At 37.8% G+C, this 13,636-nt stretch overlaps 1 protein-coding gene across 1 annotated transcript; it reads right to left on the reverse strand.

The window, feature by feature from the left end:
* Positions 1-1,200: 1,200 nt before the first annotated feature.
* LOC117714664 (uncharacterized) lies at positions 1,201-12,834 on the reverse strand. Its single transcript, XM_034511238.2, has 4 exons — positions 12,737-12,834; positions 4,086-4,185; positions 3,001-3,033; positions 1,201-2,154 (listed from the first exon to the last, which is right to left on the reverse strand). Exons 2-4 carry the CDS (start codon positions 4,147-4,149, stop codon positions 1,202-1,204), a joined length of 1,050 nt encoding a protein of 349 aa, XP_034367129.1. The 5' UTR covers positions 4,150-4,185; positions 12,737-12,834; the 3' UTR covers position 1,201.
* Between the last annotated feature and the right edge of the window lie 802 nt (positions 12,835-13,636).

Genomic DNA, 13,636 nt, shown 5'->3' on the forward strand with positions numbered 1-13,636 from the left:
TCTTTTAATTACGATTCAATAAAGTATAATAAATAAATAAATAGATGAAATAATTACAAATAACCAAAAATTAACAATGAGAGACTTCTAAAGTATGCTTAAACTTTTTAAAGAATTGCATTTGTCTATGAGGTTAGGTATATGATATTTATAAACAAGAACAAAAAAATAAGACAATAGCAGCTTAGCTACGCCATTTATAGGACTGTCTAAATCAGAAGACTGTGAGCTGGCTGATACTAAACTGCCCAAAAGAATAGTAGCTACTAGCTACAGGAACAGTGACCCAAATTGTGAAAGACAGAGTAATATCTGTAAGAAACAAAGAAGTTATAAAGGCAGCTATTCCATAGAGTTAGGGCATTAAAGACACATGACATACTGAGGGCATCACTCTTTATGTAGTTTACTCTTGAAATCACATCTTTTTTTGTTTTCTTTTGTTTTTGTTTTTGTTTTTTTGAGGCAGAGTTTCTCTGTGTAGTCCTGGCTGTCCTGAAGCTCACTCTTTAGACCAGGCTAGCCTGGAACTCAGAAATCCACCTGCCTCTGCCTCCCAAGTGCTGGGATTAAAGGCATGTGCCACCACTGCCAGGCGAAATCCACATCTTATGTGAAGTCTTTTGCTAAAATAATGGGTATATTGACAATATAAAAAAAAAAATGTGGGCAGAATTTGTGGGTAACATGGAAAGAAGGGGATCTCTCAAGTGATAGTCAGCTGATATGTAGAGGGAGGACTGCTCTTTTTGGAACTAACCATTCCCAGACTCTAGTGCCACTCATGCTCAGAATGAGAAACAAGGAAGAATAATTTTATGCTAAATATTTTATTGGAATGATTCTTCTATAGGAATGATATTGAAGGCATCTGTCTTCTGTTCACCTGAAATAAATAAATGAACATGAGATTAAAGATAGAATGTAAATGTATCTTTATATTTACATTGAATATAATGATACAAAAGAAAAGATACCAACAACTCATAAAGAACTTTTAGTTTCTTTGATAATTCTGTTAGAGTTAGGATATTTGACTGAGAATGAATTTAAATCACATACACCATAGATGCCTTTCATATTTTGGATGTATCTATAATCTATGTCTTTAGTAACAGGGTGGTCATCACTGGAGTTCAGGGGATGTTATGAAAGATAAGGTATTATTTAATTACCTTCTCTCTGATAAGGAACCAGATGGCTATGCAAAAAATGTCCCCAGGAAACTTGGCTGGCCTCCCTGCTGAGGTGGGCCTTGTGAGTTTCCAGGTTGAGGGGGTCTCTGAGGTGGTCCCTGTGGGGGTGGGCCTTGAGGGGGTCTCTGCTGTGGGCCTCCTGGTGGGGGTGGGCCTTGAGGAGGTCTCTGCTGGGGGCCTCCTTGTGGGGGTGGGCCTTGAGGAGGTCTCTGCTGTGGTCCTCCTGGTGGTGGTGGGCCTTGAGGGGGTCTCTGTTGTGGTCCTCCTGGTGGGGGTGGGCCTTGAGGTGGTCTCTGCTGGGGGCCTCCAGGTGGGGGTGGGCCTTGGGGAGGTCTCTGCTGGGGGCCTCCTTGTGGGGGTGGGCCTTGAGGTGGTCTCTGCTGTGGGCCTCCTGGTGGTGGTGGGCCTTGAGGGGGTCTCTGCTGTGGGCCTCCTTGTGGGGGTGGGCCTTGAGGAGGTCTCTGCTGGGGGCCTCCTGGTGAGGGTGGGCCTTGAGGTGGTCTCTGCTGGGGGCCTCCTTGTGGGGGTGGGCCTTGGGGAGGTCTCTGCTGGGGGCCTCCTGGTGGGGGTGGTCCTTGGGGAGGTCTCTGCTGGGGGCCTCCTGGTGAGGGTGGGCCTTGAGGTGGTCTCTGCTGGGGGCCTCCTTGTTGGGGTGGGCCTTGAGGTGATCTCTGCTGTGGTCCTCCTTGTGGGGGTGGGCCTTGAGGAGGTCTCTGAGAGCCTCCTGGTGGAGGTGGACCATGGTGGTGTCCTGGGTGAGGAGGGCGTGGATGCTGAGGATGTTGTGGGGGAGGTGGTGGTCTCTCTGGTGTATTTCCATCATCCCCACTGCCATCATCATCACCGTCATCTTCATCCCCATCTTCATCTTCATCAGAAGCAGGAGGTCTTGGGGGAAATCCTCCAGGAGGTGGTCTCGGATGAGGATGACGATGTCCCTGGTTCTGCTGCTCTAAATCTGTTTTAGTATTAGTCAAAGTAGATGAGTTTAGACCTTCTCTTTCTCCCAGGATCACCCTCTCACAACTTTATATCACTGCTGCTTCATGAAGCTTAATTTGTATATTTATAAGATGTATTTTCTTTTATCTCAACTCTTGGAATGAGTATTTGTCCTTAAATTTGAAGCAAAAAAAAAAAAAGTGATTTTATGTAACTTACAATTTTCAGACAGAAGTGAAGAAAGGGGAAATATTTTATATATTTTACTACTTAGAACTTGGTAGAGTAGCAAAATTGTGGCTGCAAGGCTTTATTATTCTTAAATATAAAATGGTGTTCAAGTTCTGTAGGCCTGTGTAAAGCAAGAAGGAAATGTAAGAAAAAGGTTTCCATTCAAATTTCATGCAAAATATTTGTAAGAATTAGTCAGCTGTGGATACAGAGCTGAGTACAAAAAAATAAATTTAAAATTGTGGGAAGCACAGGCTCTGTTTAATTGCACATTTTATGTACAATCACAGCATGCTAATTAGAATCACTGGGGAAAGAAGAAATCTTTGGGCGAACCATAGTGTCACAGAGGATTTTAAATGAGGACAGCCTGTATGTGCATCATATATAATATATTGCTTCAATCTGTGGAAGAGACAAAATATCTTTTTTGTTATCAAAACCTAACTTCCAATTCTTCCAGTGCAAGGTGCTGTTGTAGAGTCAATGTAAGGAAGGTTGTCTGTTTATCTCTAGTGAAGCTGCCAGCCATTATTTTGATAAAATAAGGAAATGATAGAAATATTACGGAATTAAATAATTATAGATGCAAAGGAATAAAAATGTCTATAGAGGATGCTTCTCTCTTTACCTAACAGCTGAGATGAGTCTTCATAGATGACCTCTGAAAAATAAGCACAAAGAAGTTGAAAGTTACTTATGTCATTTTCTAGTTGCTGATAATTTTAGAATAGCTTCTACACTAAGTAGCAGTGACAGTTTAGTTACTTCTTAGATGTATCAAACTCTACTCTTCATTTCTTAGATGTATCCAACTAATACTCTTCATTAACACTCCTACAATTTCAGGGAGACATGATTCCATTCTTAATGTTTTTTTAAATGATCTTCATTTCTCATATGTTATAGTCCCAAGTATTTCATTCATTGAAATAAAAAACATTCCTTTTAGTATCTTAGGCAACACAGTGAGTATTGCATAGCTGTCATAAAAAAAAATAAAGAGAAGTTGAGTATAGCAACATATTTTCAATGGCAAAAAGCAGTTGCCTAAATGACTTGTATTAAGTCCTGAATCTATACTGTAGAATGAGAAATCCTGCTACCAATAAGTTGACTTCTGTCAGAATGTACTTAAGCATTCTAAAATCTGCAGATGCTTGGACATACAAACACACACACACACACACACACACACACAGAGTTCCATATTTGCATTCATACACATAAAATAAACATTAAAATTATATTTAGAAGAAATTATTCCCTGATATTTACAGCTCATGTTGTTCAGAGTTTTAAATTTGTTACCTTTTGCCATTTCTCAGAAACATTCCTCATATGCTTTTACTTCTTTCATTTTTTTCTATCCTTTGTATACAAGGAAAGTACCATCCACTAACTCTTATTCATAACAACACCATAAGAACTGAACTTCCCTCTGTAACTGTAAGATACTGCCATGCATCATCCACAAGTAAAAAAAAGTCTCTTTGTAAATAACTCTCATGTTATTTTGTTGCAAGAATTTTTTTAACTCAACCTATAATTACAGTATAAGCTCTAGAGGTAAAATGATAACAAATATCCTACTATTTATTCTCATGCTTCTTTGCCTCAATCCTGTTTTTATCTTCTTTCATTTTTCCCAGTTCTGAACAGAAATGTGTTTCCCAAGTCCCATATTATTGTACCACTCTCTCCCCTATTTCATACCTTCCTCTGAGCTCTGTGCTGAGCTCAGGACCAGCAAGGCTGCTGTGAGCAGGACCACCAGCATCTTGGAGGTGAATCTAGAGTTGCTCTCAAGTTTGTGCTGGAGGAAGGAAGGACATAGTTTTTATAAGAAAGGTAGAACAAAGGTACCTTTCAGGTTCTTACTGTTAACCTGACCTTTAACAGCAGGATGCCATGCATCCCTGACTCTTCTTTGGGATTTTAGCCTAGAAGGATGCAGTGGAGAGAAAGTTGTCAAAGATTCAGGACTCAATAATACAACATGAAATTGTCCAACAATATTAAAATGATACAGTGAAATTTTAGATATTAGAAATAAAATTCTATTTTGATTTAACTTTGACTCTGTTTCTGTTAGTTGTGATCCTGGAAGAATTTGCTTCTATATAAACATGGATACTTATGTCAATATTCTTTCCCTCATTGAAGATAAAGATGGACAGTATTTCTGCTAATAAGTGAGACACTCCATATACGATGTTATATACCTATTTATGCCCTTTAGATGACTTTTTGTTCATTTATGCAGGCGATTAGAACACCAAGATGGACCACATAGTAGATGAGACAAGACTGACAGGCTACTAGTTTTCAGATAGGCTGTCTGGAATTCTCCAGACCTGGTTCAAATTAAAGAACCTATAATATCATAGAACTGGAGGACTGAATATTACTTTCTTCTATTCCTTCTGTGTTAGGGAAATAAAAATGGCAAAAGAAGCCCAGGTAAGTGTTAGACTAGTCAGTTCTAGAATATACATTTCTCAAAACAAACATAGAATTATATGCTTCATGGAAAATATTTTCACAACTACTTTATTATTTATTTATTTATTTATTTATTTATTTATTTTAGAACATTGAATACATGATGTTCAGTATTGCTTCCTCCCAGAATTATTCTTGATCAGTTACTTGGACTATTGATTGGCTATAAGCATGAACAAGATAGTCTGACATGACCTTCAAATCTCCAAGGCATTGCTTTCTCTGAATGATTTTCAACTTGGAGTATTTAATTTTCTGTGTTCATAGCCAATGGTTCGATACTTACCCATCTGACAGTTTGAGGATGATTATGCTTTATACCACACAGGGTCATGTTTACTGTCACTGTACCACAGTCCATCATCCTCTTCCAGTTCCCATAAAAAACCTTTGGCTTATTTTTTGAATCAGTATTTACTTTGTTCTTCTGCTTGTTTTTGAGTTGGCCTCATAGCTTCACTTGACATTCGTCTACCCAAGTCCCCTATATTAGGAGTCTGGATTTGAACCCCTAAGGAAAGCTTCATTCTAGAACTCATGAGCATAATTCTGTTCCTTTCATTTCCTTTCCTTTCCTTTCCTTTCCTTTCCTTTCCTTTCCTTTCCTTTCCTTTCCTTTCCTTCCCTTCCCTTCCCTTCCCTTCCCTTCCCTTCCCTTCCCTTCCCTTCCCTTCCCTTCCCTTCCCTTCCCTTCCCTTCCTTTCCCTTCCCTTTCCTCCTTTCCTTTCTGTTCCTTTCCTGTTCTCTCTCTCTCTCTCTCTCTCTCTCTCTCTCTCTCTCTCATAATTGATGAGCATGCAGCAAGGTGTGGTATCTCATACTTTAATCCTAGCACTAGCACTCAACGATTTGGGCAGAGGCAGATGGATGTAGATGTCTAAGTGTAAGATCAGACTAGTCTACAAAGCCATGTCCAAAATATTTGGGGCTGTTACACAGAGAAATCCTGTCTCAAAAAAATTGATTGGAAGATACCGCGCTTGAATGACTCTTTATTTGTTACAAATGTTATTTAATTTCACATTTCTATACTTTTTTCAATTGCATGAGACATCACCTCAACATGGAAATTATAAAATTAAAGAAAATTGTTGTCTTTTCATCTCTGAGCTCAAATACAGCTTTCATAATACCTCAGTTTTTAAGTATGGGTAGTAGCAATTTGAAGAACTTTTGGATGAGGTAAAACAGAGAGAGGTATTTGACTGTATATTATTATCTTTTACTATGTGGACTAATCAACTATGCTATTCATATGAATATTCCAGATGTTTCCGTATGAACAGGTATAGGAATTATCTCAGAAAAATTACCTATATTGTCCTTTGCTATAGATGATGTAAAATTCTGAGATGTTATCAGACCACAGAATTTACCACAGGTGTTATCTGTGGTGTAGGTGGTTTTGTTGTTGTTGATGATGATGCTTCCCCTTTTGGTGATGCCAGATGTATTTTGAAAGGGGGATGTACTAGTATTTAGTAATTGTCTCTTATTTGGTTTAAATCAGAGACAATTTCACAGTATGTATGGTGTTTAATGCAGGCAATGGTAGGTTGACTGTTCTGACTATGCTTATTGATTGAATGGTTTTCTAGTGTCTAGAGATAGAAGATGAGAAGGATTGTGAGATGGGGGTCGAAACCACGTGTGGTTTGGTTACACATTGTGCTGGGAATATCAGATATAGAGAAGAGGAGAAAGCTAGGCAGATATGCTCATGTTGGTCTGGAGAAGAACTGCCTTATTTTGGTGGAACTCAGCATACTCCTGAGCTAAGTTGGTTCTGGAATAGAGCAGTTGTTTTTGCCAAACTCACACAACTTAAGTCTTTTTTTTTTTTTGTGACCTTTTCCAGTGTCTTCAATATGTGAAAGAGATTATTGTTATATGAAGAAAAAATGTCACCTAGGAACTCAGGCGAAAAAGAAAAAAAAATTGTTGTGGAGAAAGAGACCGGGAACACTGTCAGTTATTAAAGGCTAAGGTGGCTTAAGTAATGGGTTTTATGTGAAGGGCTCTTAGAGACCTGTAGTTATTGAAGCACTAAGGATTGGCTCTTCCATATGACTCACCTATATCTCTTCTGGTTATGTATATGCATATCTGTAAGTCATCTCACTACATAAACACTTGCGTTTTTATCACTGCACTATTCAAAATATCCATAATTTGGAACCAGCACATATGGAAGTTCAGATTTTGTTTTTCTGGAGCTTCAGTATGGATGTTCATGGGGCTTGTCCATCCTATTGCACTCTCAGAAGCTTCCTCTCTGTCCACATTCTCACCAGTGTTTATTATTGTTTCCTGGAATCATGGTGACTTTTCTGACTAATGTGAAATGAAATGAAATATTCTCTTGGTTTTAATTTGTATTTGTATGATAAATTAAGATTGTATAAGATATACAGAATATCTTTTAGCCATTTGTATTTTTTCTATTGATAAATGTCCATTCATTGTTGGAAAGCTGGCTTAGACATTAAATGCTCATAATGGAAAATATTAGAGAAATATCTATTCAATGTTATGTATTTACCTTTTATAACAATGTGTATTCTGAATATTATGCTCCTATCTGATATAGAGGTGGCAAAGATTTTTATTTTATTGTGTTGATTCTACTAAATGAACATAGCTATAATACGACTCCTAAGGATATTCTACTGTACTTATAGATCAGTGCCTTCCTCACCTATCACTAGAGACGCTTCCTCCTGCAGCAGATGGAAACAAACACAAATGCCCACTCAGAGAAAGTATTTAGAGAATGAGAGACCTAACTCAACCTTAACTGGAATGTCTTCAGCATATCATGAAAGTATGCAGTAATGGAGATCTAAAGACTGTAAGAGCTACAGGGATGGAGGACACCAAAAAAGCAGACCGTGTAAACAAAAAAGACCAACACATATGTGAATGCACAGAGACTGAGACAGAATGCAGTGAGCCTGGACATGTCTGTACAAGTTAAGTTCCTAGTGGTGAAAACAGAAGTGGTGAAAACAGAAGTGATGAAAACATGCCCTATCCCTAACCCACACACCATCTTCTATTAGTAACCATGTGCAAATAAAAATTTGGTTCATCCCAAGAGAGTCCCACAGAAGAAATGAACTAAGGAGCCTATGAACAACATGAAACAAACTCAGAATTAATTTGGAGGTTTCTTGTCTCATAAGATTACATCATGGCTTTCCCCCTCTCTGTCTGTCTGTCTCTCTGTCTCTCTGTCTCTCTCTGTCTCTTTGTCTCTCTCTCTAACTAATAATTCCATTTTCTTCTCAGAGTTGTATCTAAATACACTCTTAAGTATGTGGGGATGTATTTGCCTGTGTGTACCATGAGAGTAGGATCAATACAGTGTGTGTATAATTAGGAAACAAGGTTTATTTTATTATCTTACAGGCTCAGGGGTAAAACAACAGTACAGTGGGTGTTCTGTGAGTTCAAAAGCTGGAAACTTGGACTTTAGTTAGAAGCTAGGAGCCCTGAAGTATTGAAGAAAGTCACAAGTGTAAACGTACAGTAAGGCTGCGGAAGCTGATGTCCCTTGCATCAAAGTGAGGAACAGCTATGGAAAAGTTCTTCTGATCAATGAGAATCTGCTAGCTCAATGTGCAAAAGCCTCCCATTTGCTTTTAGCTCTGTTCTAGCACCAAGCCTTTTAGATCATGCCTCACATTCATATAGTGTTCTTTTTCACCAGAACTTCTTCACTTGATTTCCAATACTATTTGGAAAACTTCTCACAGATACACATAAACATGTGCTGTACTAACATTCTTGATGTCTCCTTAGTTCAGAGAAGTTGATAGTCATAAAGAACCATTGTATGAAGATTGCACTAGCTGTAGCTTGAACAGCTAGACATTATGTGTTCATGCAGTTTGAATGAGCTGTTAAAATGAATTTTTAAATATATTATTTTAAGTTGATCGATTGATAATTGTGACCACACATGTCACCCCTTCTACTCTTCCTCAAACAGCATTTAACTCATGGTACTCTTCAAACTAGATTGTTTGGTTTTGTTTGTTTGCTTGTTTTTAAGTTCACTGAATCCAATTAGTCTTTCCTCTAGGCACATGGGTATGAGGCTATTCTATAAAATATGATTAACCTATCAAGGACCATACTCCTACAATAAAAAGTTCTCTCTTTCAATTAGCACCCATCAAATTCAATAGATTGTCAGGTAGGGGCAAAAGGTTGTGTGCCCCTCTAGTATCCATGTTGTAGTTTGACTATCTTGATTTGCTACACCCAAGTATGGTTGCTGTGATTTCATGAGAGCAACGATTCTCTCATGCCTAGAAGACAATGTATTCATCTGGTCCACCTGGATCTCTGGCTCTTATAATTTTTTTCCCCTCTTCTCTGATGTTTCCTGAAACTTGGGAGAAAGGGGTATAATAAAACATCCATAAATGGCATAACTATTGTTCTTTGCACATTATTCATTTATAAGTTTCTCATGTAATTGATGCCCACTGACCAAAGATGTTTCTATGGTGCATGCTTAGAGCTGTATTAAAAAGGCAATACCTAAAAGATACTTTTACCAGGCTTTGCACTGTTACTCTAACTCTAGCCTGAGGTTTTGTTTTTGTTCTTTTTTGCTGGCTTTATTTTGTTTATTTAAGAATATCCCTTTCTAGACAATAATGTACAACATCTATTGGATAGTTAAGAGTGACATATCTTTCCTGCTTGATGACCAATAAAAAGTCATAATAAATCTTATGTCTGTCAACAATAAGAACAAGAAGCATCTTCAAAACTAAGATTTATTTTTTTTCTCGTAACATATTGGCTTCTCCTGTTGACATACCTGTTTATTAGGAGATTTCTTTATGTGGCCCAAATACCAATAAATCAAGAATCTTTGTTACTATCAGTGTAAAACTCAGAACTGCCATCTGAATAAACAGTATTAGTAATAGCTCCTAAGTCCTTGGTTTCCATAGGACTCTATTTTAGCAAATGGGAAATTTATGAAACTCAAAGATCGAGTGTATCACCCTTCATTTGATAAATTCGAAAATATTGAAGGGAGAACTCTATTTTCTTCTACTGTGAATGAACAGTCCAGTGACTGTCTTATTAAATTATTTATTATGCATATTATTTGTACATATAGATTTTATCCCAGTTACTTAACATTTAATAATTTAAATTATAGAATATTACAGAAAGGTTGAGATGGTTTATAAATACTCCTTTCAAAATGTAATTTAGTGAAATATAGTTTATACAGTACTTCCCAAAACAGCATTCTATTTTAATTCTTTGCCTTATTCCTGTCTGCCACTATGTGTTGGCATGATTTCAGATACTGAAGCAGCTTAGTTCTCCATTGTAAAGGAAAAGAGTTGCATTGAGTAGAATAAGCCAAACAGGATATAGTTCATACAAACAGTAAAATCCTTCTTTAAAGAAAAGCTTGAAACATGAGCTTGTTTAATATTGTCTCATATCAGCTAACACTGCAGAAAAGCCTAAAAAGATTCTAATGGCATCTTAGATCCCTTTTAGAGAGGACTGTGAAATTGTCATTATTAAAGTAACTTTTATTCTCCTGTAGTTATTGTTAGTTTAAAGGCCTATTGCCTCTGCCTTCAAAACTAGGCCTAGTCCCCAAAGCTTTTAGCCTCTGTACAATCTTATCAATGCCTGGAATGTTTTCACCTTTTAATACTTACTGTGGAAGAAGCTCAGTTTTTTTTTTTTTTTTTTTTCATAATTTCTGATTTCTCCTTGGCTGATTCAACTCTGCTGCTCTGGGTCAAACTCTTCCTCAAGCTGACTGATTCAATCTGGTTTTTCTCAACTTTTCCACTAATTGTTCAGCTTGGTATCATCCTAACTTTGGCAATCTGTTCTAATCCCCTGGGTCCTTCTCATTCTCTGACTCATTCAATCTTTACCTGTGTCTAGTTTGTTCTCTGTCTTTATCCTGTCTCTGTAAAACTCTTCTTGTCAGACTGCCTCCATTGTCTCTCCATCTAGCCTGCTCTCTTAAGTAGGTTCTGATTCCTCTCTGAGTGTTGAACATATCACACTCTGTCAAATCTTTTCTGATTAGTCACTTCATCTGCCACTCAATTAGACATTACTTTCAAACATGGTTGCTTTCTTTTACAAACCAACTTTACCTTCATTGTTTGATATTACATGAGTGTGCCAAAGGCATGTGTGTATTCTAACTGACTTCTATTGTGATTGGTTTTCAAGAACATCAAAGCACGGAACATAATAGAGTATGCAACCAACACTGGCAGGGGTAATTTCCCTAGTAACAGTAGTTACAGCATATGAGAATATTTTCTTCTAACATTAGTAACAGCTGGCTAGACATGCTTTAGTGTCCCAGGCCTTAACGTCCTCCTCAGGAAAACCTGGGAAGAGAAGGAAAGGAACTCATGTAGAAAAGCATGAATGAATGCTAGCATGTGATAGTGAAATACTCACAATTATTAGTTTATTAGTAGTCAGGTTTGATAATTTAATAGAAAACAAAAAGGGTGTTTCGAGTTGGTATTACAGGTGCAGGACCAGCATTCAATTGCACACCTATGAGCTTTTCAGAAGTAAGAGGCAATTCTACTTGATGGATGTATGGGTTATGGTTGGGAATTAGCTTTTCCTGTAATGTACTTGTATGATCTAGAAATGTCATAATGAACTTTGACTTCATCCTCTGCTGTTTTAAAGGTCATCAATGAATGTCCTTCCTTGAAGCACTTAGGTAAAGCTCAATTAATCCCATGTTTGCATGCTTCACTTCCTTTGGCTTAGGAAAACTTTTAGTTCTACAGTGTCATTATCATCGTCATCATCATCATTTTCATCATCATCATCAGCAGCAGCAGCAGCTTTTTTGTTTGTGGGTTTTTTTCTGTGTTTTTGTTATTTTATTTATTTATTTATTTTTTACAAGTAATGACTGGTAGCTTCTGAAAGTGCAATGGTATGGTAAACTGAACCAGCATCATGAAGCTCCAGAAAAACTAAATCTGAACTTCTATATGTGATGGTTTCATGTTACAGGTAGTTTGAATACTATAGTGATAAACATACAAGTATTTATACGGTATGATGACTTACATAATCTTGTATATAAACAATACAATGCTTAATGTTTCATTCTATTCTAAATATTTGAAGACATTGCATATAAATACGCAGAAACTAAGACAGACACCCTGCCTGTTGCCAGAAAATTGTCTGGGATTCATTAAATTTATCTCTAGTTGGGGAAAGCATTAAATTACCTCACAAGAAGCCTAAAACACTTTCTTCTGTTCCTTGTGTGCTGGTAAAGAAAAAGTGAAGGCCAAAGCCCATGCAGTCATTGGATTTAGTAATATAATGAGGTGATTCATATATGAATGACAAAATGTAATATTTTAATAGTATATTTTCATGCCCCTATATTATGTAGAATATTTAATACATTTTTATCTGGGCATTGGACTCTATAAGAAATATTCTTAACCTATTACAGGTACAGTTTTTTTTTTTCAATTTTCTGAGACAACACTGTGAATTTCTTTTCTCCAATGCTCTGATAGGCAATCTTGTCTCTCATCTTACTTATTGCCATTTTACATTCTGTTTCAACCACCCTTGTTCTTACCATCTTGTGCCTGCTTTTATCCACATACCAAAAAAATATACAAGCTATTTTTATTTTCTCAGTCTCTGTGACACTGACCGCTAGACAATCCAATTGACTGTACCTTCCAAATGCATCTTAAAACTGTCCTTCTAGCCCTGATCAGTTCAAATTCCTCCCTCAAGCCATTAATATGTCTTTGTTGCCTTGCCCTGGACAGCCCTCTGCCCAATCCTACCTGCTCCAGAGGGTTGGTGGCAAGTTGGCACAAAGTCAATGACACAGACTCTGAGAGCAGGTGAGAAATGCCTCAGCAAGCTCATCTGAGCACTGCTGCATGCTCCTTTATTTCCCTCCACCCATGCCCCCCTTGGTCCTAAAAAAGTATCTATTCTAAACAGCAGATCCTGATTGGCTGGCATAAATTTCACTAACGATCCTTGGTCTCTTAGGCAGTCCTCAACTAGGTCCTCCTGCAGGAATGCTGGTGTCACAGGCAGCCTTTAATTAGGTCCTCCTGTAGAAAATGCTTTTGTAGCTGCACACTCCCTCCCAGAGGCTTCACATAGAAGTGGCTTCACCTTTCCTGCTACATATACCCCTTTTGTTTTTAGATTTTGACAGCCTAGTGGAAGCCAGGCTGCCATTGCCTAGATATTGTTGACTCCACCTTGGGGATTCCCAGTATACTGGACTGTGCCTGTCTCAGGTTTTACTGTCTTCCAGGATCTTACCTGTCCTTGACTATCAACCCTCAAAAAGTCATCACATGCCACATAACAGTAGATGAGGAACAACCTACATGGTGGTCTCTTGGATCTCTGCCATTCTTGCTTTGATCACTTCCTTAGGAAGGCCTCAAATGGGATTTTTGAGATCCATCAACACCTGAAGTGTTGCCTTATTTATAGAACACTGCCTGGAGACATTCTGTGTGTGACACTTAAACAAAATAATTATTAGTTCATATGACCATTCATATATGATCATTCCTCTCCAATCATAGCATAAGTAGCTATTCACGAGGGGTCAAACAGCCTCTTAATATTGTCCCACATCTTTCCCAAGAATCCAGCATTTAGGGAGAGCACAGATATTCTGGTCACAATGAGGTTGGCTATGTTTTACCTTAACAGTA

The sequence above is a fragment of the Arvicanthis niloticus genome, chromosome 9 (genome assembly GCF_011762505.2).
Source record: "Arvicanthis niloticus isolate mArvNil1 chromosome 9, mArvNil1.pat.X, whole genome shotgun sequence".
NCBI lineage: Eukaryota > Metazoa > Chordata > Mammalia > Rodentia > Muridae > Arvicanthis > Arvicanthis niloticus.